The sequence below is a fragment of the Oratosquilla oratoria genome, chromosome 37, assembly GCF_046742065.1.
Source record: "Oratosquilla oratoria isolate Oo_2021 chromosome 37, ASM4674206v1, whole genome shotgun sequence".
Lineage (NCBI taxonomy): Eukaryota > Metazoa > Arthropoda > Malacostraca > Stomatopoda > Squillidae > Oratosquilla > Oratosquilla oratoria.
Window position 1 is genome coordinate 40,207,799 of NC_134813.1, and position 26,904 is coordinate 40,234,702.

Here is a 26,904-nt window from a genome sequence, read left to right on the forward strand (position 1 = left end):
ATTGTTTATTATGACAAAATGAGCAGAAGTAAGAATTGTTGTGGGCGAAAGCTCAACTGATTTGTGGCTGCCATGAGGATGCCATTGCACTGACAAGGTCACATATTTTTAAGAAATTGTATTTTTCATGGGTCTAAGACTAAACTTTTAAAGACACCCAGTCAGAGGTCAATATGCAGAACGGTTTTAACGCCCTCATGAAAGCTACAATATACACAACAGTTTTTGACCTGCATTGAATCAGTATGGTGTTGGTGATCCAAACAGGAGACGCTTTGAAAATATATTCAGCAACACTAAACCGAGGCAACGATTTTTTTGGAGTTGACTGGACATTATTGAAAGTATATCTATACATGTATACTAGAGTAACAATAAAAATATTTTGGTAACTAGTTTTAATGTAGGTAATGCAATTGAAATTTAATCTAAGAACAGCCAGCGTACGAACACAGAATCAAAACAAACATGGTCAGCTGTGTATTGTTGGCCGGGTGTAGTTTAAAAATGAAACATTATCATTTTTGTCATTTTCTCTTGAAGCAACAACTTCAGAGAAGTGTTTTTCAAAGAGGGAAACACAGACCACTAATTATTTTAGGTTATCGTATGCTGTCGCTTTATGCTGAAAGCACTGTCAAACAGGTTAACCCATCCTTAGCTTCATTTGTCGGAAGGCCAAAATCAACCCGAACTTGGTGTGATTCAAGTATGTTCAGTTTTCAGAAGTTCAGTGATGAAAATTCTTTGAGGTGCAGTTCCTTATCATGGAACTTGAATTGTATTAGGACATTGTATTCAAGTAGTTCCAATCGGAATGTTGATGATCAGCGTGAGGGGAACCCAACATCAACTCCAAGTGGATCGCAACAAGCGTGGAAAATTCTTAAAGAGAAAGAAAACAAAATTAGGGAAGCTAGAAAAGAACTGATGGATGATTTTAAAGAAACTAAGGCCAAGGTCATGGAAAGAATGGAGGAAGTTGTTGAGGTATGTAAAAGTTTATTAATGTCCACATGATTGTAAATTTATGAGCCCACCAGTTATGCTGCTTTTTGTGGCTAACAGTTGGTACTTGCATATTGTGGTCCTGCATGACAGGCATCAGAGGGAAATGTATTCTTGCTGTCCATATTCAAAAGTCATCTTAATCTTCATTTCTATTTGGAGATGATACTTAGTCTACAAGTCAGTCATAAGACTTCTGTCATATTTGACTGTATTCTCTCCACTTCGTCATGCCAGAAGCACTAACAATTGGTAACAACTTCTGCTACTACTACCATTAGCTGATGACATAGAATGTCTTACACCAGTGTAAAACACAATAAGGTCTATTATAGGGCTGAAGGACCATTGGCAGCCGCTGATGGGCTACAGAATTCCAGTCAGTGTGAAACTCATGGGAGTAATTATTATTGTCCTGTTTACTTTTTTCATTTGTATTTGAAATATGAGACATATAAATTATCTTCTGTGTTACCCATCAACTTAAAACATTATTTATTTTGCAGAGAGAAAATATCTGGACCATACCAAACTTTCTTTGTGTGAGCCGCATCTTGATGTCACCGTTTCTAGGATATTTAGTGGTGTCAGGAATGTACTCTTGGTCTTTGGGCATCTTCATTTTTGCTGGTTTCACAGATTTGGTAAGGTCAAAACAGTATCTTTAGAAGTTAAATTTTTCACATTTTTGCAATATAATTGTATTATTATTCAAATGTTTTGAATAATAATATTGGCTCTGTGTTACTGTGAAGTTAAAATCTGCTCAGTAGCATGCAGTTGATACTTTAGGGTCTATATGGGGGTGCCCCTGTGGACCAGAGCCACACATCATTTTGTCTATGTTGAAGGAAATCTCTAATCATTCTATATTATACTGTGACTGACCCTCTGTTATGGTATCCCCTCACTCTTAATACTATCCTGTACCATTTCTCTGAATATAAGTTTACATTTTTGTCTAACCTTGTGATAGGGAAGAAAGAATAATGACACCAAGTATTCCCACTCGAGTCGTAAAAGGCATAAGAGGGTCTGGGAGGAGTTTTTCAACCAGAGTCCCAAGGTTTGGGTCTTTTAATTTGTGTGGGAGGGGTACAGGTGAGACTAACAGGGAAGAGATAGGCAATTGTGAGAAGAAAATGGATGTGTGGCATTGAGTGAATCTAAGTTGTTGTTGTTGTTGTTGTTGTCGTTCCCTAGACTGTCTGTCCGAGCAGTCCCGTCTCCCCAAGGAAGGCCACAGCCGAAACTGGGTTTTCCCACAAATCCTTTATAGAGTGTATGTTGTGTTGTTTGCGTGCATGATTGTGTATAATGCAGTCTTCCATTATGTGTTGTATGGTATGGGGTGAAGTGTTACATCCTGGGCAGCTGTTCACAACACGGTCGTCCAGCCTCTTCTGGTAGCTTAGAAGTGCTGGGTGGTGACCGCATCGCAGTCTGGCCAAGTGGACTCTGTCCTTTCGTGGGAGAGAGGATTCAGAAGGGTGGATATCAGGGGGTCTGGCATGCAGCAGTGTGTTGTCTTTCAGTGTGTTAATGGAGCGGTGAGTGATATGATTATGAATATGTTTCCGGAGGCTGGTATTTGGTGGTTGTGGAGGAAGAGAAGAGAGTATCTGTGTGTAATAAAGGTCTTTGGGTGTAGTTTTAATGTTTCTTGGTGTGTGTGGGTGTTCTGCTATGTAGTGTAGCAGGTGTGATGTGTTTGTGGTGGCTGCAGCAAGTGTTTGTGTGCCTCTCATGTCGAGGTGGTCCTTGACTTTGAGGACTTTTGTTTCATGGTGTAAATGGTCTGTAGGTGTTGTATTTGTGCAGCCTGTAATTGTTTTTAGGGCTTTGTTTTGTATGATTTGAAGGGTGTTGTGGTGTGTCTCACTGAGATTAGGAGCCCATGCAGGACTCGCATAATTCATCACTGAGCGTATGCATTGTTTGTATATTGTTATATTAGTTTCTTTGTTTTGTCCAAATGTTGTTCCAGTGATTGACTTAAGTGCGTTAAGTCTAGGTGTGCATTTGTTTTTTATGTTTGTGATGTGTTGTTTGAAAGACATGGATGTATCATATGTTACACCAAGAATTTTCGGTGTGTTTGTGTGTGGTATTAGAGTGTTGTTGATGTAGAGATGAGGTATGTATTTGTGTTCTTTTGTCCAGTTGGTGAGAAGTGTTGCTGTAGATTTGGTTGGAGCTATTTTGAGTCTGTTTGTGATGAACCATGTGTTGAGTGTGTCAAAAACTCGCCCATCCCTTTCAACTTAGATTCAAGTAACACAGACAAAGCTGCAGAAAGTGAATCTAAGTTGAAAGGGATGGGCGAGTTTTTGTTTGGGAATGTAGTGGGGAGGGTGTCAGGAGTGAAGAGAGGATGAGGGAAAGAAGGGATCTCTATATTAGTGAGTGAAGAGAGAGGTAAGTGTGTGGTGGAATGGAAGGAGATTTCTTCAAGGTTAATGTGGATAAAGATGAAACTGGGAAAGGAGATATGGGTCTTTGTAAGTGCATATGGTCCTGGTAGTGAGAAGAATGTAAAGGAAAGGGAGGCTTTTTGGATAGATTTAAATGAGTGCATAGATAGTTTAGGGAGAAATGTCATTGTAATGGTATTGGGAGATCTCATTGCTAAAATAGGAGATGAACTAATAGACAGAGTGGTTGAGAAGTGTGGAGTGCAGCAGTGTGATGCTAGGCAATGAACACCACACCATGTGGAGTTAGGGATGTGCTTTCTTAGACATGGTCGTGATACAGGGGCCTTTCATCCCACTTGCCAAGATACCAAGCACTGCTTGCCGTTATCACAACCTATAGATGGAGCAAAGCTGACATCATGCGTCCCACCAGCTGACCCACACAGGCCATGCCCACCCACCTAGGGGAATATGAAACAAAGATGTGGTTCACGAGATTCGGAGGCAGGTGACATCAACGTACCCCCAACACTCACACCAAATGTGACGTCTTCACTGGATGGTGGCAGTAACATCGGACAACTCGTAGCAGTGATGCAAAGTCAGTAGAGAGACTGTGAGAAAATCGACCAAATGGGGGAGACCCTGCGATCTCACGTAGCCATTGTCACCCGCACAATGTCTCCTACACTGAACTCTTCGTCTCCTCCTCCGCCCTCCACCCTGGTCCCCCAGGGTGCTATCCATTCCTCTGCTGCTGGCAACCTCTTGGTCCCACATCCACCACCACTGCAGGCCAATACATACTTCCAGTCATTCCAGCCATGGCTGGGCCGACTATGCCATCTTAGCCGGTGTAAATAGGGTGCCACGCGATATACAGCTCCAGTCATGCTTATTCTTCGATGTCCAGGGGATGCTACAAAACTCCCTAGACATCCTCCATAACACCCGACTCTCGGCTAACAAGGTGATTGACTGGCTGCAAGCTCACTTCCAGGACACACGAGTAGAGGCTCTCCTTCGCCATGACCTGGTCTGTTGCAGACAGATGCAAGGTGAGTCCTTCAGCAACTTCTACGGCCACATAAGGAATAAGGCTGAGGAAGTAGACCTGTGCACCGGCAACCCTGTCACTTGAGTGGAGGCCCAGCTGAAAATGGTAATACTCATGGGCATCAGGGATGATGAACTTGGAGAATGCCTCAGCTCCCTCTCTGCAAATATATCACTACAGGAGGTAGTGACCAGCTGCCGCTCATAAGAGACATTGAGAGTAACAGCCATTCAGGACACCTTGAGCTTATGTGCCATCTCATCATACAAAAAGGCCCAACACGAAGCACATGTACCCCCAACCCACCAGAGCCCCGCAACCCAGTGACCCCTGTCAATCCTGCATCCACCGGCACGATGCCAGGAAATGCTGGGGAGCTAATAGCACCTGTCAAGGCTGCATTCTACGATATCTACCATTCGAAAGGACAAAGAACAAGTGAGGGAGAAGGCCAAGACTACAATGGGATACAGTGCTTTGATAACAAGAAAACAAAAAGGCCTCATACATGAGATGGAAAAATTGTTGGCCATTTGGTTTGACGACCAAATAGGCAAAAGAATACCTAGTAGCCTTAATATAATTCAAAGTAAGGTGCTCGGTTTCCTTTAAACATATTGTACATACATATACCAAGGCTTTTTCCCCCTTACAAGGGAGGTAGCCAAAAAGGAAAAGGCATAAAAACCTTCCCACCCATTCCATCCCTGAATACACTCTACACCCCTCCACCCTCCCTGTTATCTTAGCACCTCCTGGATGATGGGTCATCCCTACACCTTGTCCACTGCCCTGGGTCAGAAGCAGTGTCGCAAGACACAGCACATCCACGGCAAGGCCACTTCATTAAATCGGCGACCCCCCTCTCCGTCCCCCCATTGCATAAAAGGCGAGGACGGAGAGAAATCCCTTCGGGCTGCGTCAAATTTTGCTCACACATACTACCTCACCCCCCATCCTCGCCCATTCCACCTCATACAATCACATCATCCATATACAACCATTCTCCATTCACCCCTGTCTTCTGTCCTCTCCCGTCCTTCCTCAACAGACATTCCTTCTTCCCCAAAGCCCCCTTCACCCCATCCATCCACATCATCCTAGGACGTCCCCTCATGTTCACTCCCTCCACATCTGCCTTCCATACCTCTTTTACTAGTCTTTCTTCACTCATTCTTTCCATGTGTCCAAACCATCCTAATATTCTTTCATCAACCCTATCTCCCAGCTCCTTTTTTACCCCTGTTCTCCTCCTCACCTCCTCATTTCTCACTCTATCCAGCCTAGTAACCCCCACCATACTTCTCAGACACCTCATCTCAAACACATTCAAACTCCTTCTCTCTTCTTCTCTTATGTTCCACGTTTCTGCCCCATACAGTGCTGTTGGCACAATCACTCCTTCATACAGTCTCCTCTTCGCATCCATTCCCAAATGTCTATTCCTCATTACACTCTTTAAACCACCAAGGCATTTACTCGCTTCTCTCAATCTACATTCTACCTCCACCTTCACTCCACCTTTTCCTGCTACACTTGCACCCAAGTATCTAAAACTATCCACTTCCTCCAGTCGCTCTCCCTTAATGTTCACTTCCAGTCTACTGCCACTTTCACCCCTTGTACATCTCATCACCTTACTTTTACCCACATTTATCTTTAGCTTTCTTCTATCACATACTCTCCCAAACTCTGCCACCAGCTTCCTCAATCCCTCCTCTGACCCTGCCACAAGCGTAGTGTCGTCCGCAAACAACAGCTGGCTCACCTCCCACTTTTCTCCATTTTCTTTAACCATCTCCAATCCCTGACTCACTACCCTAGCATTCACCTCTCGCACCACTCCATCCATGTATAAGTTGAACAGCCAGGGCGACATAACGCATCCTTGACGAAGTCCCACCTTTACTTCAAACCACTCACTCTCTCCATTTCTAATCCTAACACATGCTCTACTACTCTCATAAAAACTCTTGACAGCTCCCAAAAACTTTCCTCCTATCCCATAAATCTGCATAACCTCCCACAGTGCCTTTCTGTCTACCCTATCATAAGCTTTTTCCAGATCCATAAAAGCCCAAAAAACATCCTTCCCCTTTCCTATAGCTTTCTCACATATCTGTCTTACCACAAAGATCTGATCTACACAACCTCTACCCGTCCTAAATCCACACTATTCCTCACCAATTACTCCTTCTGTTCCTCTCCTAATCCTCTCAATTAAGATCCTCCCATAAGCCTTCCCTACTACACTCAACAGGCTAATCCCTCTGAAATTACTACAGTCACACTTGTCCCCTTTTCCCTTGTAAAGAGGAACTATACAGGCACTACTCCAGTCCTCCGGTACTCTACCCTCTCTCCAGCAAACATTAAATAACCTCACCAACCAGTCCACCATCACTGAACCTCCCTTTTTCAGACATTCTGCATGACATCCATCCAGACCAGGTGCCTTACCTGCTTTCATCATCTTTACAACTGCCTTCACCTCATCCTTCCTTATTTCTCCTCCATTCTCCTCACTCATCACTCTCATTTTCTTCGCATTTCCCACTGCAGCTATCTTTCCTTCCCTATCTTCCTTCACATTCAGCAACTCCCTAAAATATTCTGCCCATCTTCCCCTCACTGCCATCTCTTCCATTATCATCTCTCCATCTGTACCTTTTACCTTTTCTTCCCTACTTGATTCGCCTCCTCTTCCTCTTAATTTCTTTCCAAAACATCTTTTTATTACTTTCAAAATTTTCTGTCATACTCCTACCCCATTTCACATCTGCTCTCCTCTTTGCCTCCTTTACCTTTTGCTTTACTTCTCTTTTTTCTTTGTATGTCTCATATGACTCCCCTGTCCTCTTTCCACCCCTGTTCTCCTCCTCACCTCCTCATTTCTCACTCTATCTAGCCTAGTAACCTCTATCATACTTCTCAGGCATTTCATCTCAAACACATTCACACTCCTTCTCTCTTCTTCTCATATACTCCATGTTTCTGCCCCATACAGTGCTGTTGGCACAATCACTCCTTCATACAGTCTCCTCTTAGCATCCATTCCCAAATGTCTATTCCTCATTACACTCTTCAGTCCACCAAGCAATTTACTTGCTTCTCTCAATCTACATTCTACCTCCACCTTCACTCCACCTTTTCCTGCCACATTTGCACCCAAGTATCTAAAACTATCCACTTCCTTAACCCCTTCCATACAGTGCCACATACATAGGCAGCATGAGGAGCAAGTGGATACGCGAGGCTGCCATATCAGCGTCTTGATTATATTTATTGTAGTTGCCCCTACATAATGGCATACTCTCTAAACTGTCTTCATCACATTTTCTATGGTTATCAAAATTCACGGGTAAAAGAGAAAACGATCGATATAAGCGGTGACTATATTTTATGATGCGAGTATTATTACGACACATCGTAAGTCTGACAGCTAATGCTGCCCTTGAGATTTTGAACCGAACTGAAGAGGTTAATGCTCACTTCCAGTCTACTGCCACTTCCACCCCTTGTACATCTCATAACCTTACTTTTACCCACATTTATCTTTAGCTTTCTTCTATCACATACTCTCCCAAACTCTGCCACCAGCTTCCTCAATCCCTCCTCCAATCCTGCCACAAGTGCAGTGTCGTCCGCAAACAACAGCTGGCTCACCTCCCACTTTTCTCCATTTTCTTTAACCATCTCCAATCCCTGACCCACTACCCTTGCATTTACCTCTCGCACCACCCCATCTATGTATAAGTTGAACAGCCAGGGCGACATAACGCATCCTTGATGAAGTCTCACCTTTACCTCGAACCACTCACTCTCTCCATTTCCAATCCTGACACAAGCTCTACTACTCTCATAAAAACTCTTGACAGCTCCCAGAAGCTTTCCTCCTATCCCATATATCTGCATAACCTCCCACAGTGCCTTTCTGTCTACCCTATCGTAAGCCTTTTCCAGATCCATAAAAGCCCCAAAAACATCCCCTTTCCCATAGCTTTCTCACATATCTGTCTTACCACAAAGATCTGATCTACACAACCTCTACCTGTCCTAAATCCACACTGTTCCTCACCAATTACTCCTTCTGTTCCTCTCCTAATCCTCTCAATCAAGATCCTCCCATAAGCCTTCCCAACTACACTTAACAAGCTAATCCCTCTGAAACTACTACATTCACACTTGTCCCCTTTTCCCTTGTAAAGAGGAACTATACAGGCACTCCTCCAGTCCTCCGGCACTCTACCCTCTCTCCAGCAGACATTAAATAACCTCACCAGCCAGTCCACCATCACTGTACCTCCCTTTTTCAGACATTCTGCACAGCATCCATCCAGACCAGGTGCCTTACCTGCTTTCATCATCTTAACAACTGCCTTCACCTCATCCTTCCTTATTTTTCCTCCATTCTTCTCACTCATCACTGTCATTTTCTCAGCATTTCCCACTGCAACTAACCTTCCCTCCCTATCCTCCTCCACACTTAGCAACTCCCTAAGATACTCTGCCTGTCTTCCTCTTACTGCCTTGTCTTCCATTATCATCTCTCCATCTGCACCTTTTACCTTTTCTTCTCTACTTAATTTGACTCCTCTTCCTCTCTTAATTTCTTGCCAAATTTTTTTTTCATTACTTTCAAAATTTTCTTTCATACTCTTAACCCATTTCACATCTGCTTTCCTCTTTGCCTCCTTTATCTTATGCTTTACTTCTCTTTTCTTTGTACCTCTCATATGATTCTCTCGTCCTATTTTGTAACCAATCTGTGAAAGCTCGCTTCTTCTCTTCTACAACCTTCTTTGTTTCCTCATCCCACCATTCACTACCCTTTCTTCTATTTCCCCCTGTCCTTCTTGTTCCACACACCATCCTTACACACTTTATGACTCCCTCCTTGAACCATCCCCATTCCTCCTCCACACCCAGCTCTACTCTATCCTTTACTCCCTCCCACTCCTCCTTCAGCTTCTTTCTGTACTCCTTCTCCTTTTCCTTTTCATTCAAAGAGTTCACTCTAAGAACCTCCCTACCTTTTGTCCCTTTCCTCTTTCTCCATCTATCCTCCACTCTCAACTTACCTTCCACCAAAAAATTATCTGATATTCCCCCACCCTCTCCCCTTAGCACATGTACATCCTTAACTCTTCCTATCATAATCCTATTTACCACTACATAATCCATTAGCCCTCTATCTACCACCCTCTCCCATGTGTACTTATGCTTGACTTTCTTCCGAAACACTGTATTTGCTATCATCAACTCTCTTTCTAGACACATTTCCACCATCAACTCTCCACTACGATTCTTTCCTGGAACTCCACATTTCCCAACCACTCCATCGATTGGACCATTTCCTACACTAGCATTAAGATCTCCCAGTACTATTACATTGACATTTCTTCCTAAATCCTCTATGCACTCATTTAAATCTATCCAAAAGGCCTCCCTTTCTTCTACACTCTTCTCACTGCCAGGCCCATATGCACTTACAAAGACCCACATCTCCTTTCCCAGTTTCACCTTCATTCACATTATCCTTGAGGAAACCTCCTTCCACTCCACTACACGTTTACCTATCTCTTCATTTACTAGAATAGCCACCCCTTCCCTCCCTCGCCCTCTCTTCACTCCTGATAACCTCCCACTTACACTCCCAAACTTACACTCACCCTTCCCTTTCAACTTAGTTTCACTCAAAGCCAACACATCCATCTTTCTTCTCACAAACATACTACCTATCTCTTCCCTTTTACTCTCATCTGTACCACATCCACGCACATTAAAAGACCCAAACCTTAGGGTGCTGATCCGAAAACTCCCAGACCCTCTTATGCCTTTACTTTTTCGTTTAGGAATGTCCCCTGTGGGGCTACAAGGAGAAGGATGCCTAGTCCCAATCCCCGTCCCTTTCTTCTCGCCTCTTACGATCCAAGTGGGAATACTTGGTGGCAGTATTCTTTTCCCCCACCAAAGTAAGGTCCTCAGTTTCCATTAAACATATTGTACCTTCTGTAATTTTAAGAATTTCATATGTTGTAAAACAATGATTTGTAAGTTGAGTTATAAAACAATGATTTGTAAGTTGAGTTTCCTTTGAGTTTCCTTGTACTTTCTTTTTTGTAATTTTAAGAATTTCGTAGATTAATAAAGAGAATTCACTTAACAAATTTTGCTTAATGATGGGGTTGCTGGAATGGAACCCCATCGTTAAACAAGGAGTATGCAAATGCACAGTGATTGATTTTTCATTTTACTAATACAGATAGATGGGTGGATAGCAAGGCAGTTCCCAGGACAAGCATCAAGATTAGGAAGCTTCCTAGACCCTTTAGCAGATAAAGTGCTGGTAGCTGTATTGTTCCTGACTCTTACCTACAATGGTCTGATACCATGTAAGCCAAATTAAGTTTATCCAGAATGTTTTGATATTTCATCTTAATTCCAGATTTTAGTATTTGGAAGTGCAACATTATATTTGTCCTATTTTTTTCCAGTACCTCTAACTGGGCTCATCATCTACCGTGATGTCCTCATCATTGGCGGGGCTTCTGTTGTACGATTCAAAAGCCTTCCTCCTCCAGTAAGTCAGTTTGTATTATTTTGTTTAGATATTTTGCATTGTAGCTCAGTGGATACCATGGCAAACTCATGAGCAGGTGGTCATGAATTTGATTCTCTGGACCCACTGCATATTGTCTCACTGCTTCCTGACAGCCCTGGCCAGGCAGGGAGGTGACCCAGCATCCGACTAAAAAGCCAGTAACATACCACAACTAACGGGGTTGTTTGCGTGCATGATTGTGTATAATGCAGTCTTCCATTATGTGTTGTATGGTATGGGGTGAAGCACCCAAACAACACAACATACACTCTATAAAGGATTTGTGGGAAAACCCAGTTTCGGCTGTAGCATTCCTTGGGGAGACGGGACTGCTCGGACAGACAGTCTAGGGAACGACAACAACAACAACTGACGGGGTTTTGTTTTACCTGGGGTTTTTCACTTCTCACTTTGTGGGAGTTGGAAGGTGAATTTTGGTGAAACTTCCTGTGTTGCAATTGAATAATCGTGCCTTTGGACTTAAATATCTTACGAAACATTACACTTTATCAAAAAATTAATACAGATGATGGAGAACTACTAAGAAATATAGAAAGTAGGGATATACAGTATGTATGTCTTGCAGTAAGGACACAGGAATGATGTTGCCAACTACCTGAAGGTTGTCAGTCTTCTGCAAAAGAGCCAGGGGCAACGGATTGATTGATTGATCCCCTCAATTTTGTAAAAGGTGACTAAATAGTGTGGAGCAAGGTGACTAGATATTCCTCTTTAGACGCTTTTCACTTTTGAAGAGTCAAAGCAAAAGGGGAGGTTTTATGAGGGCAAATCCAGTGCTTGGTCATGTAATGAGAAAATGAAAGAGAAGTTAGTGATAGATTTATAAGACAAACAATAGATGTGTTAGCCTAGGGTTAAACTAGGTTGAAAAAGAAAGGTGGGGTTGAGTTTGGGAACATGCCCAATGATATGCCTGGGATGGAGAGAGCATAAAGAAGAAAAGGAATGACCTTGTGGCTTTATTGGTGAGTGATGTGTGTATGGATGAACAAAAGGAAGTGTCATTAAATGATTTGTGTGAGTAAAAATTGAGAATAGGTTATGCAGAGATGGTCTGGGTAGACACATCACAACAACTAGCAAATTGCCTTACCAAAAAGGGGGCATCAATTGAGCAGCTGTGTGGAGCAGTTAGCTGTGATTAAGTGTGAGTCATATTCAAAGGAGTATATGATCCACATATTTTTTTATGTGGCCTGCTGGGTATTTAAGGTTCAGAAGACAATAAAGTCATATATATGTATAGGTTTATGTGATAATTATATGGTTTAACATCACCCCCCCCCCCCCACCTATTGGGAGGCTAGGATGGTGCCCCTCACAGAGGGCTTATAACCAATGAGAGAATGCTCATTTCTTCTCTTCTACAACCTTCTTTGCTTCATCATCCCACCACTCACTACCCTTCCTTCTATTTTCTCACAGTATATAAACCTATACATGTATAGGTTTGTATACTGTGAGAAAATAGAAGGAAGGGTAGTGAGTGGTGGGATGATGAAGCAAAGAAGGTTGTAGAAGAGAAGAAATGAGCATTCTCAGATTGGTTATGAAATAGGACGAGAGAATTATATGAGAGGTATAAAGAAAAGAGAAGAGAAATAAAGCATAAGATAAAGGAGGCAAAGAGGAGAGCAGATGTGAAATGGGGTAAGAGTATGAGAGGAATTTTTTAAAGTAATAAAAAGATGTTTTGGAAGGAAATTCAGGGGGGAAGAGGAGGCAAATCAAGTAAAGAAGAAAAGGTGTGGATGGAGAGATGATAATGGAAGAAACAACAGTAAGAGGAAGATGGGCAGAGTATTTTAGGGAGTTGCCAAATGTGATGGAGGATAGGGAGGAAAAGGTAGTTGCATTGGGTAGGGCTAAGAAAATGATAGTGATGAATGAGGAAAATGGAGGAGAAATAAGGAAAGATAAGATGAAAATAGTTATTAAAATGATGACAGCAGGTAAGGCACCTGGGTCAGATGGGTGTCATGCGGAGTGTCTTAAAAAGAGAGGAACAGTGATGGTGGACAGGTTGGTGAGGTTGTTTAATGTGTGTCTAAAAGAGAGTAGAGTGCCACAGGACTGGAGAAGTGCCTGTATAGTTCCGCTTTATAAAGGAAAAAGTGGACAAGTGTAAGTGTAGTAGTTTGAGAGGAATCAGCTGATTGAGTGTAGTTGTACATGATTGACAAAGTTGTTTCTACCCATTTCCAAATTAAATCTACTTCCTGACAGTTTGAGACCATTATTTCTTGTTTGATTTGCATTCAGTGTGAAAAATTGGTCACTTTTGATGTCAATTCCCTTTAGAATCTTAAATACCAGTATCAAGCTCCCCCTAAATCTACACTTTTTTAGGGAAAATAGATTCATATATTTTAGTCAATTTTTGTATGATTTATTTTTGACATTTGGGAATGGATGCTAAGAGGAGATTGTATGAAGGAGTGATTGTGCCACCACTGTATGGGGCAGAAACATGGAACATAAGAGAGGAAGAGAGAAGGAGTTTGAATGTGTTTGAGATGAGGTGTCTGAGAATTATGATAGGGGTTACTAGGCTGGATAGAGTGAGGAATGAGGAGGTGAGGAGGAGAACAGGGATGGTAAGGGAGTTGGGAGACAGGGTGGATGAAAGAGTATTGGGATGGTTTGGACACATGGAAAGAATGAGTGAAGAAAGACTAGTAAAAGAGGTATGGAAGGCAGATGTGGAAGGAGTGAACATGAGGGGGCAACCTAGGATGAGATGGATGGATGGGGTGAAAGGGGCTTTGGGGAAGAGGGGAATGTCTGTTGAGGAAGGAAGGGAGAGGACAGAAGACAGGGGTGAATGGAAAATGGTTGTATATGGATGATGTTGGGATGCAAGAGGTGGAAGAGGTGGGGGGATGGGGGGTGAGTTAATATGTGTGAGAAAAATTTGACGCAGCCTGAAAGGATTTCTCCTTGTCTTCTCCTTTTCTGCATGAGGGGACAGAGAGGGGGGTCGCTGATATAATGAAGCGGCCTTGCTGTGGATGTGCTATGTCTTGCAACACTACTTCTGACCCAGGGCAGTGGACAAGGTGCAGGGATGACCCGTCATCCAGGAGGTGCTAAGATAAGAGGGAGGGTAGAGGGTGGAGGGGAGTGAAGTGTATTAGGGATGGAATGGGTGGGAATGGTTTTTTATGCCTTTGATTTTTGGCTACCTCTCTTGCAAGGGGGAAAAAGCCTTTTGTATATGTATGTATGTATTTGGAATCAGTTTTGTGACTTACAATTGTACTTTTTCTAATCTGTCAGTGTCTTTAATATAGATTTGGTGACCATATGTAAACAACATATTTAAAATGTGGAGGAACAAATGATTTATATAGCTTTTTAATGATAGATGGACTTTTAAAATCAGAAGATCATGGAGTCAGTCCTAGAATCTTATTTGCTTTCTCTGAGGGAGAAATACACTGTTTAGATGATTTGAGATCACAAAAATTACACCAAGATCCTTTTCACTATCCACTTTTGTTAATGAATTTCCAAATAACTTGTAATTATACTTATTGTTACTTTTACCTATAATATGCATAACCTTACATTTACTTGTGTTAAATTTCATTAGCCATTTTTCAGACCATTGTTGTAGTTTATCTAAATCTTCTTGAGTATTTAATTGGTTTAAGTGATCATTTGCCATTCCACACAGTTTTGTATCATCAGCAAATTTGGAGACAATAGATTTCAGTCCATGGTCTGTATCATTTATATATATACTATGAATAGAAGTGGCCCAAAAATAGAACCCAGAGGAACTCCATTCATAACATTTTTCCGTGTAGAAGTTTTGCCATTTGGAACAACTCTCTGTTTATGATTGTTTAACCAGTTATTATTCCAGCTTAATAGGCTACCACTTATTCCATGGGAAACTAATTTAGCCAGTGGTCTTTCATGCAGGGATATTATCTAAAGCCTTTGCAGAGTCCAAAGATATTAAATCTATGGGTGGGAGTGGTTTTATGTCTTTGTTTTTTGGCTATTACCCTTATAAGAAAAAAAAAGCCTTTGGTATATATATGTATGTATGTATGTTTCTTTTGTCATAATTTGAGATGACTGTGTTGTAGAATTCAAATAAGTTAGTCATGCAAGAACATTTCCCTCTGAATCCATGCTGGCTATCATTTATTAAACAGCTACTCTCTAATTGATGTTTGATATCATATCTGATGATAGTTTCCATAATTTTTCCTACAGTTGAGGTTAAGCTCATAGGCCTGTAGTTTATTGACTTCTTTTTGTCACCCTTTTTAAATAAGGGGATAATGCCCTGGGCAAGCGGGGAGGAAATCCCAAATATCATTCTAAAAAACAGTGGCATGCCACAACTGACAGGGCTTCCCCTACCAGGGGTTTCTCACTTCCCACTACATGGGAGTGAGATGGTGAGTCACAACAATTCTCCACTCATACCTATCTCTTACCTACTCCCTTCACTGCTCAACAGACATTCCCCATTTACTCAAAAGCCCATTTTCACCCCATCCACCCATTTCATGCAATGATGTTTACATACATATACCAAAGCTTTTTATCCCTTACAAGGGAGGTTTACAAATGTTATAATTACTTAATTTGTATTTGTACAACTAATATATCTCTTTATTCACCAGCGTACAGTGAGTCGTTACTTTGATGCAACCCATGCCACAGCTCAGCTTGCCCCCACGACTATTAGCAAAGTTAATACTGCCATCCAACTAGGTCTCATCACAGCCTCACTTGCTGCACCTGTTTTTGCCTTCACAGATCATTATCTGCTCCATGCACTGTGGTAAGAGTATTCGAAACTTATATGTTTGTAGGGTTCACTGATCTGTATAACACCTGGATAGCATATATGGGCCGTGGGCTGCCCCAGGAGTGAGGCGGGCAGGCGGGACATGGCCGCCATATTGGTAGTACCAAAACATTAGCACGTGTGAACCGCTCCGCCGGTCATGGGAGCTGTCGTGTTACTCTCATGGCCTATGTGGCTGGTATGGGCTGCATGATAGTGATGTGATCTGTAAATAAGTTTTCCTGTGTAGTTTATGAAACAGTACATGTCTACATGTACCGGTATTTGACCATAAAAGTAATCAAACAAGTACGCTAAAACTGACATAAACAAGAGAACATGTAGATGTTTTAACTTGTATCCACTGATCTGCATAACAATATAGATCAGTGGTTGTATCCTATGTATCCTATGTACATTATTTTGTGCGAAGCATAAATTAGGCCTTCACATATGTGTGTGTGAGTGTGACCACATGTTATAATCTCAATCTCTCGAATCTTGACAAGCAGTCATCTTCGGTGTTTTTCGAAATCTAGTCATCTGGTCATTGAAATGCACAGTTAATTACTGGATTACAATTACTTTATTTGCACAACTAACTACACATGTATTTCAACAAACAAATTTCACCTGTCACTAAACATACACGTATCCACAATATTCCAAGAAACCTCCAGTGAATCTTTACAGAACAAAACCTACATTAGTATTTATTGTGAATATTGCTATTGTATCGTGTACAGCACATTACAGGTGCCTTAAATATTGGACGATAGTGATATACATGGATATGCATCGGTGCTTTTGAAACAATATATTTCACATCGATCCTGAAATAGAAACTTTGACACTGAAATCGTTCAGTAAAAAGAATGTACATGCATCAGTTACAATAGTACTAGTGGTTCATATTCAATAAATAGAAACGAAGACACATACCCGCTATGTTTGGTCCTGAAAAATCATACTCTTCCGTAACAGTAGTTGAGACCGGTAGATGGATAAATTCTTATGAGTTGAAACATAATAGTACATGGGGTGGGGGGTGTCGAATTTCACCAGAAAAAACATTACATAATTTTTTAATGTGCCCCGAATAGTAATTCAGCCCATCTAATATGAATTCCTCACACTTCACAATATAGAAAAAGCCTACACATGTAATCAGGAAGAACAACCGGTTCTATACAGCTACACAGCTCTGGACAGCGTTTGAGCCTTATAAGGTCTTTTAAATGATAAATATTTATCCTGCTATTGCCACGATTACATTCGTGACAAATGGGTTGCTGCTAGATCTATTTCTTACAGATAATAAATACATAACATTAACAAGACAACACCTAACAAAACAGTTGGTGGGCAACATTTTATGCCTCCTGATGGCCGTATCATTTGTTGATGGGTATTGGGATGTTTTGGGTAATAAAACCTTAATTTACGAGTGGAAGGACTGCTCACATCCACCTTTTCTCCGGTTGGTGCAGTTGAATGTAGCACAAGTTGGCATTGTAAAATGAGCTTTAAATATGTAAAACACACCAGTATATAGGAGCGAAAGCTGCCGAGAACTGTAAGGGACGCTATCAATGCTATCAGTCAATCGCGTGGCATGGGTTTGTTTTGGTACTACCAACATAGCTGCCGCCGACCTCATAATCAGGACACCGATCCGTGATCCAGTTATTTTTAGATCAGTGGTAGGGTTTGCTAATGATAAGAGCATTTGCTAGATTTTGAAGTTGAGTGCTTATATTGTATTTACAGGTGATCTCTGTTACTAAAGAAACTTTGTTTATAACTTCATACAAAGAGTAGAAGCTCAGCTCATCACATAATCTGGATAAATGCATTAGCCTTAATTAGTATTATATGATGTGTGATTTTCACACACACACACATCACAAATGGTTGTCTTTCATTGCTATATCTACACTGATAATGAATGATTTTGAAGGCTTCACACCCAAAAGGGTGAGTAAGTCCATTAGAAAAACTAATCAATATAGTACAGAAAATAAATTTGAAAAAGAAGATAGGTCTCAAGTTGGATACTCTGCCATGGAGTTAAGTGAAATTCTTATAGAGTTGGAAAGATTCAGACTTAATTTTCTCACATGACATTAGATTACACAATCTGGAGAAAAAACTTGAGCAGGAAAAGGGAACAAACCTGGCTCAAAAAACTAAGATTGACGAATTGAGAAGGGAAAATGAAACTTTGATAAATGAGAGAAAAATCTTAACACCATGGAGGAAAAGTAGGATAGGTCAACAACAAATAAGGATAGGAGTAACAGAGTAACCTTTAACCCCTTCGATACGATGACGCCTATGTAGGTGTCATGAGGAGCAAGTAGGTACGCGAGGATGCCGATGTCAGCGTCTTGATTATATATATTGTAGTTGTACCTGCGTGACCCCCATACTCTGTAAACTGGCTTCATATTTTCTATGGTTATCAAAATTCACGGGTGAAAGAGAACGAGCAATACAGCGGTAACTTTATTTCTTATAATGCGAGTATTATGACACAACATCACATGTCTGGCAGCTAATGCTGCCCACGAGATTTTGGCCCGTATTGAAGGGGTTAAAGATATCATGGAGCAACAGGTAGGAGACAGCCTGGAAGAAGGAATGGTCAAGGTTATATGAAAAAAGAGAATCTCTCGTTAGAAATGTAGACAAGTATAGATACGTCTTACTCTTTGGATACCAAGAAGAATATAATACCTCATGGAAGTTACACCAAGAAAAATAAATGCAAATGATTAGTGAAATTATATCAACAGCTCTAGGGAAGGATTTGGATGTAACAGATCAGATTGATAGCATGTATAGGTTAGGCAAGTGTAAGACATATTGCGCACGTCCAATGAAAATAAAGTTCAAGTTGCAAGCCGTGGCAAAAGAAGTAATCAGCAAGTCTTGGAAGTAAGCACAAGAAGAAAAGTTGATTTTTTTTTTTTTTTTTTAGTTGTCAATCAGAAGGTGAGGAGAGTTTCTAGGAAAACAAGAAGGGAGCATCGCAAAGTAAGCACTACACGGAAACATAGAATAGCATATGCTAATGTTGATGTTTTATTTTTGGCTAGGTTGGAGATGATAACTACTTCAGGACAAATGAGCCTGATATAATGTATCTAGTAGAGACTAAACTCCCAGAAAATATTGATATACAGTTAGGGAACGACAAATACACCTTGAGAAGAGACAAAGAAAATAAAAAGGATGTAATGTTTGTGGTGAGAAGTGACAAAGGTGGAAGAAGCAAATTTGTAGGCGTGGGTGAAGCAACTCCCCTAAAGATTAATATTAACCCCTTCCATACGGTGCCGCATACGTAGGCGGCATGAGGAGCAAGTGGATACGCGAGGCTGCCATATCGGCATCTTGATTATATTTATTGTAGTTGCCCCTGTGTAATGACATACTCTCTAAACTATCTTCATCACATTTTCTATGGTTATCAAAATTCACGGGTGAAAGAGAGAACGATCGATATAAGCGGTGACTATATTTTATGATGCGAGTATTATTACGACACATCGTATGTCTGGCAGCTAATGCTGCCCGCGAGATTTTGGCCCGTACTGAAGAGGTTAAAGGGCACAATAAAAGAAATTTGATGGTGGCATATGTTCTCCCCAAGACAAGAGCTTGGGATGAAACTGAATATCAAACAATGTTAACGGAGACAGCTCTTTTCCTAAAGAAAAATATTAAACAAAGTAATAACATAGGCCTTATTGGAGATTTTAATTGTGGTGAAGCCAGCTGGGAGGAATGGGAAGCAAGTAGCAAACAGATTCCTGGTGAAATAACCTGTTGGGTATAACAATGGAAATTTACTCTGTCTTGGTGCTTTGCTCTTGACATGGACAGTGAAAAGGAGACAGGGATGATCCTTCATCCACAAGGAGCTTAAAATAAGAGGGAAACAAGGGTGGTGGATGGGAGTGGAATGGATGGGAGTGGGTATGTGCCTTTGACTTGGCTACCTTCCTTATAAGGGGGAAGAAGCCTATGGTATATAGGTAAATAGAAATTAAAGTAATGAAAATTTATCATTTTTACTTTTATTTTACAGGTGGTTTACTGCTGCAACCACACTGAGCTCAGGAATCAGCTACATATTCTCAAATAACACTTACAAGATGATTAAAAAGATGGAAGAACAGAAAAAGTCTTGACTGAAGTTAGAATCTAATCAGATCTCTACTTGATAATGACCAACTAATGAGAGGAATATTGACTTCATTGTACATACATATAGAAAAACATGGAAACATACAGAAATTTGCTCATTGAACTTAGGGTTCAGTTATGTACCATTATTTTGTTATGGTCATTGTTTGAATAGACTGCTAATAATGCCTTTTTTTTTAAAGTGATTGCTAAGTAATCTTACAGTTCAGAGCCCTAGGTTAGTTAATCAATCACATAGCCATTTTCAAGGCCTTACATACCATGAACAATGCAATTTATGTGGGATAAAATGGGAGGCCAATTAGAATATGAGGGCCATATATGGATGATACATTGCTATGAGTTTTTATAGTCTGTTTTTCTATTGTTGCATGTATTTACTTTGTAGGTTGTTTATATTAATATGTACATTTAGATATATATGGATGCTTGTGTAAATGAATGTATACATGCACATTAGAGTGCTCAGTATTATCCTTATAATTTTGTTGAACAAAAATAAAATTCCTCATTACATTATATACTGATGTGGATGATTCTCAAGTAATGTAATTGTTATTACCTCTAAAATTAGTATACAGAGAGAGTCTTCTTCATCTTGAATGTTTTCTTGAATTTGAAATATAGAATAAATGTTAATTAGTGCCAACCTTAGCTTAGCTATCAATATGATGTGATCAAGTATAGGATGACAAGTTGTTGGCACAGTATGCCCTGTTGGACTGAGACTGTGTGAATTATTTGAATCTTTTAATGAAGTTACAGACTTATTTTGTTCATGTATACATAGGGGTCTGAGTTTTTTCTTTCTGGTGTGTGTCTATACGTGTGTTTGGATATACCATTTGTACTTTTGCTTTGAATGCATAAACTGGTATGGTATGATTTTCTTTCACAGTATGCCAATCAAATAAAAGGAACTACAATTCTTCAAATGAAGGATGGGATATTTAATGTCAGCATGACAAAACTACCACTTGAAACATCTGAACCCTGCAGCAATAAAAGCCATGAATGATAGCTTCAACCATTCTTGGTAGCACAGTGACATTCTAACAGTCTGTAAAAAGAACACGTGTAATCCCCATCCTGACACAAGACAAATTGCCAGAGAACCAAGCATCCTACAATTCTGCCTCTCTCCTTTTTACCATATCTAAACTCATGGAAAAATTAATCTTAGAAAGAAGCAGAATACAAATACCTTGCCAAATTAAGATGAATTCAGAGAAATCCATTCCATCAACACATTGGTCACAAGTGTTATCAAACAAGTACTGAAAAGCTTCAACAGGAAATTGCCATTTGACAAGATAATAGTGGTGGCAATAGATATTAAAGTTTCTGACAGTCCCAAGACATATTCTGTCAAACAAGATGATAGAAACTGAAATACACAACAGTTACAAGAAATATCTGACAAACTTCCAAACTAGTAGTGAATGCAAAGCAGGTCAGAGTAACCATCTATTGGGGACAATAACTTATTTGTACTTCTTCCCATCCCAAACCTGGAGCGCACCACTAAAGCTCTCATTCAGATGATCTAACACTTCAACAACAGATTAGTGGCCAAAAGTACCTAAAATGAGCTTCAGTTACGACTGGTGCAAAATTGTGTCTGCATCTCTACAAAAATCCCTAATGGTGTTGCTTACTCTTGACAGATAGAACCAAATCAACACCCAGTGGTCAAAGTAAATTGTCAATCTCACTCCTTGTGGATGAAAGCCTAAAATACTTGGCTTCACATTTAATACATGGCTTCCTTTATCTATATCTCAAGGGCTTTTCCCCCCTTATAAGGGAGGTAGCCACACATGACTTCCATTTTTTACACAGAGGACCTTGTCGTGAAGGCAAATAAACTGAATGTACTTGAAACAGTTACAGGCACAGGATTTTGACAGCAGAAAGAAGCCCTAATCACCAGAAACAACTTGTACTTCTTGTACCCCATCAGTGGCTGGCAATGGTTCTCTGGTCTTCCTATAGATCTCTCTGAGAAGAAACTTTAGATTGTCTGTTGTGTGAGTAAAAACTGTCAACACACTCAACTCCATCTGGAGATGTAGCTCTGAGGGACTTACACTTTTTCTCTTCACTGGGGCATAGATTTTTACTCATTTCAATTGTGCAGTATTTTGGGCTGTAGATTTCTACTAATTTCAATTGTGCAGTATATCTTTCAACTTTTTACATAACTGGCAACTAGTCCCCTCCTATTACTCTAAGCTAATGACAATTTGTCTTGCAATCAATCAATTCATTGTCCCCTGAAGACCCACATCTTCCAGGAAACCAGCAAAAGCTTCCAGTCGGGATCAATCTCCAGTCATAAAAGAATGTTGTATTATTGGTCAAAGGGGAGGTCACTGAAATCCCTAACATAGACTGCATAAAACTTATGGAGTCAATACAGGGCTTTTCACATGGAAAATTATCAATCAATTAGTGCTCCCTTCCTCTTAACAATACACACTGGTGAGAGGTACAATTCCACACCAATACAAGACGGAAAAAAGTCTTGTGTTTCTTCCTAAAGAGACCTATGGGAAGACCCAAAGATTGTTACCAGCCACTGTGAACTTATAGGTTTCTATTACATAAAACTAGAAACCACTCATTTTTATTTTCACAATTCAGAAAAATACACAGGTGGGTCTCAGATCTGGTGTAATTAGCAAGTGGAGAATGATGGTCATTGCTACATCAGATGAAGTTTTCATAAAAAGCACTTGACACAGTTTGCTTCTTACCAATATTCAGCACCTACATATTGCTGTCCTCTAGGAAAGATATCAAAACGGAACATCACCGTGAACAACTCTCCTCATCTTCACACACACAGAGATGGAGCCCCTGGCTCCTATGTATTCTAGTGACAGATTCCAAAGTTTATATAAATTTCTTACATGTTTTTATGCAAGGATGGCTGATATTTGGGTATGACATAAAAACAGCCAGTCACACTGTAGTTGTAGACAGCTGTCCAGTGTTTCTTCTCAAAGAGATACGTGGAAGGTCCCAAGGACAGTTGCCATTGTACCGGGTGGCTACAAGAAATGAAAGTCAAATAGTGGGAAGTACACTGTAATCACTGATACCACTGACAACTAATGCGTGTGAATACAAAGAGAGCTGGCTCCAAACTGACGCCAAGCTGCCAATTGGCGCAAAAAGACATGCATCGCATTTGCAATATCCAATATAATCACAATTATACACAATGATTACACATAATTACAATAAATAATAAAACAACAAACAACAAAACATATGACATTTTTATAAAGAAGGGGAAACATATAATTCCCCAAATAAGCAACACGCAAGTACAATGTACAATAATAATGGTATGATATACAACATACCACGCTAACACACCATCTGTCACATATAGTTTTCTAGTGATAGAAATTTGAAGCAACATTTGAGAGATAAGTTTACTCCTTATTCAAGTCTGATTATACAATTTCAGAATTTATAAGTTTAGTGTCACATCATTGTAAAAGTGGAGGAAATAGTTGGCTGATAGGGAAAGATCTTGGGGCCCAATATAGAGATAAAGTGTCAGCCCTGTAGAGTTGCACTTTCAGATAAAGACAATGGTGTTGATGATTTTTGAAGATAAGCGGCAGGGAGACTATTCTCTGATGGCTCACAGGACCACTATCAGCAGAACCCATCACTGGCCCCTTGCAAAATGTATAGTTCGCTTTCATGGAAGTTTTCTCAGGTGACAGCCACTGCAGTGACCACATGTTTACTCTGGCTAATAGTGATTTCTGGTTTTCTCTTGAGCATTAACAGATATGTGGGCTAGATATCAGATTTGTCATTTTCCTGTTCATTACAGGAAAAGTGTAACTGAAAATAACCATTTATTTGTAAGCTGCCCCATCTTGCCCGTTTTTGGTGACATTTATATATTTATAACTAATAATAAAGGTCAATCAAAGTAAAATCTTTGGACTCACTGGAAGAAGAGAAGATTGTGCAATGAAAGTTTCTAAAGTTAAAAGGATTTCCATAAATTTGCATAGAAACAAATACTTATTTTTTGCTTATTACAAATGGATGATTTTTTAAAACATATCTTAGAACTTATATACAATAGTTAGGAAATTAATCTTGATGCTGAGATTTTTTTATAGAGAAGTTGTTGTTGTTGTTTGAAATAGGAATTCAGTAGAGTATATTTTATATGACAATGCAAAGAATTCAGTTTAGGTGAGTAGATAAACTTTGTAAGTATTAGATCAGTTTGAAATGCCAGTTAAAGAAATTACTGATTTGTGATCATTAGTAGAGTATATAAAATAATTTATTTAGTGCTGAATACTGATGTTAAATTGAAAAAATTGATGGTGCACTAGTTTCCATTTTGGTAATGGTTAATTTTTAGAAATCAGCCTTTTCATGGAAGAAAAGTATTGTTTACCATATATAAATATGTAAATCAGCATTTGATGGCTTTGTTGGTCATCCTAAAGATAAGTATTTTGGTAGTTTCTGTAATCAAGTTTTATTTTACAGATTTGTACAGATTTTACATCATTATAGAAATTCCATTCATTTGTATGAGATAAATCTGGAGATTTTCTGTTGCTGATTTGCTTTCAGAGGCATAGTAGCCATGAAATTCAAACCATGGTACTTAGTTTGGTTTGCTTTCAGAGTTATGGTAGTCTGGAAATTCAAACCATGGTACCTGCAATTGGTTTGGAAACCGAGATGCATTTCTAGAAATGTGCTGGGCCTGAACTGTACACTGCCATTATGAAAGCTAATATCTGTAATGTAGTTTAGACTGTGAGCTGCAGTAGGGTGCTGCTAAAGAATAAAACTGCACAAGTAAGGTACAAAAGGCACCCATGTATGCATCCTTCTAGGCTCATGCTTGAGCTCTAATGTCAGTTTATCCATTTTCCTGCAAGAGAGTAAAACCTTAGACATCTGTGTATCTATCTATTTACCAAAGATTTCTTCCCCCTTGTCAGGGAGGTAGCTTGAGAGAAATGTACCTCCAAGAATTAGTCCAAAATTGTGTTCCTCCATCACATGATGTTTATCCAGTGAATTTGAATTGAAGACATTACTGAGTGTTGATATTGAAAGATGTGAAGAAACAAGCTTTTCATCAAATCAAATTATTTATCTTCTGTAGTGTCGCAATGAATTGGAGGATCAATCAATCTGTTGCCCATAAGTCATCCAAGGAAGAGGAATATTGTTTGGGTGAGTATTTCTTTTGTTACATAAGGCTAAAGTATTAGTACATTCATAGTCCTGCTATACAAGGGAAAGGGATGTAAATATGATTGTGTCAGAGTTTTTATGAGAGTAGTAGAGCTTATGTCAGGATTAGAAATGGAGAGTGAGTGGTTCGAGGTAAAGGTGGGACTTCGTCAAAGATGCGTTATGTCGACCTGGCTGTTCAACTTGTACATGGATGGGGTAGTGCGAGAGGTAAATGCAAGGGTAGTGGGTCAGGGATTGGAGATGGTTAAAGAAAATGGAGAAAAGTGGGAGGTGAGCTAGCTGTTGTTTGCAGACAACATTGCACTTGTGGCAGGATCGGAAGAGGGACTGAGGAAGTTGGTGACAGAGTTTGGGAGAGTATGTGATAGAAGAAAGCTAAAGATAAATGTGGGTAAAAGTAAGGTGATGAGATGTACAAGGGGTGAAAGCAGCAATAGACTGGAAGTGAGCATTAAGGGAGAGCGACTGGAGAAAGTGGATAGTTTTAGATACTTGGGTGCAAATGTGGCAGGAAAAGGTGGAGTGAAGGTGGAGGTAGAATGTAGATTGAGAGAAGCGAGTAAATGCCTTGGTGGATTGAAGAGTGTAATGAGAAATAGACATTTGGGAATGGATGCTAAGAGGAAACTGTATGAAGGAGTGATTGTGCCAACAGCACTGTATGGGGCAGAAACATGGAACATGAGAGAGGAAGAGAGAAAGAGTTTGAATGTGCTTGAGGTGAGGTGTCTGAGAAGTATGATGGGGGTTACTAGGCTAGATAGAGTGAGAAATGAGGAGGTGAGGATAAGAACGGGGATGGAAAGGGAGCTGGGAGATAGGGTTGATGAAAGAGTATTAGGATGGTTTGGACACATTGAAAGAATGAGTGAAGACTAGTAAAAGAGGTATGGAAGGCAGATGTGGAGGGAGTGAACATGAGGGGATGTCCTAGGATGATGTGGATGGATGGGGTGAAGGGGGCTTTGGGGAAGAGGGGAATGTCTGTTGAGGAAGGACGGGAGAGGACAGAAGACGGGTGAATGGAGAATGGTTGTATATGGATGTTGTGATGCATGAGGTGGAATGGGCAGGGGGATGGGGGTTGAGGGAATATGTGTGAGTAAAATTTGATGCAGCCCGAAGGGATTTCTCCCCATCTACTCCTATTATGCATGGGGGGACGGAGAAGGGGGTCGCTGATTTAATGAAGCGGCCTTGCTGTGGATGTGCTGTGTCTTGCGACACTGCTTCTGACCCAGGGCAGTGGACAAGGTGCAGGGATGAGCCGTCATCCAGGAGGCACTAAGATAAAGGGAGGGTGGAGGGGTGTGGAGTGTATTTAGGGATGGAATGGTTGGGAATGATTTTATGCCTTTTCCTTTTTGGCTACCTCCCTTGGAAGGGGGAAAAAGCCTTGGTATATGGATGTATGTATGTCAGTTTTAGAACAGTGATTCTCAGACAGGAGAGGGAGGAACTGGAAAAGTTTATCATAGGATGAACTCAAACTAGTCAATCAGTC

The 26,904-nt window shown here is 40.4% G+C and overlaps 1 protein-coding gene across 1 annotated transcript; it reads left to right on the top strand.

Annotated features, from left to right (window-relative positions):
• The first annotated feature begins 437 nt into the window (after nt 1–437).
• LOC143019681 (putative cardiolipin synthase (CMP-forming)) lies at nt 438–25,197 on the top strand. The gene is made up of 6 exons (XM_076175621.1): nt 438–990; nt 1,515–1,652; nt 10,748–10,877; nt 10,980–11,065; nt 15,754–15,914; nt 20,017–25,197. The coding sequence occupies exons 1-6, from the start codon at nt 469–471 to the stop codon at nt 20,117–20,119; spliced, it is 1,140 nt and encodes a 379-aa protein (XP_076031736.1). The 5' UTR covers nt 438–468; the 3' UTR covers nt 20,120–25,197.
• The last annotated feature ends 1,707 nt before the right edge of the window (nt 25,198–26,904 follow it).

What these genes read in the sequence shown, in the direction of transcription:
- LOC143019681 (XM_076175621.1), top strand. Translation starts at nt 469, where the DNA reads ATGGTCAGCTGTGTATTGTTGGCCGGGTGTAGTTTAAAAATGAAACAT. An exon ending in TTGCTGGTTTCACAGATTTG is followed by an intron (nt 1,653 to 10,747) that starts GTAAGGTCAAAA and finishes TTACTAATACAG; the next exon opens with ATAGATGGGTGGATAGCAAG. An exon ending in TCAAAAGCCTTCCTCCTCCA is followed by an intron (nt 11,066 to 15,753) that starts GTAAGTCAGTTT and finishes TTTATTCACCAG; the next exon opens with CGTACAGTGAGTCGTTACTT.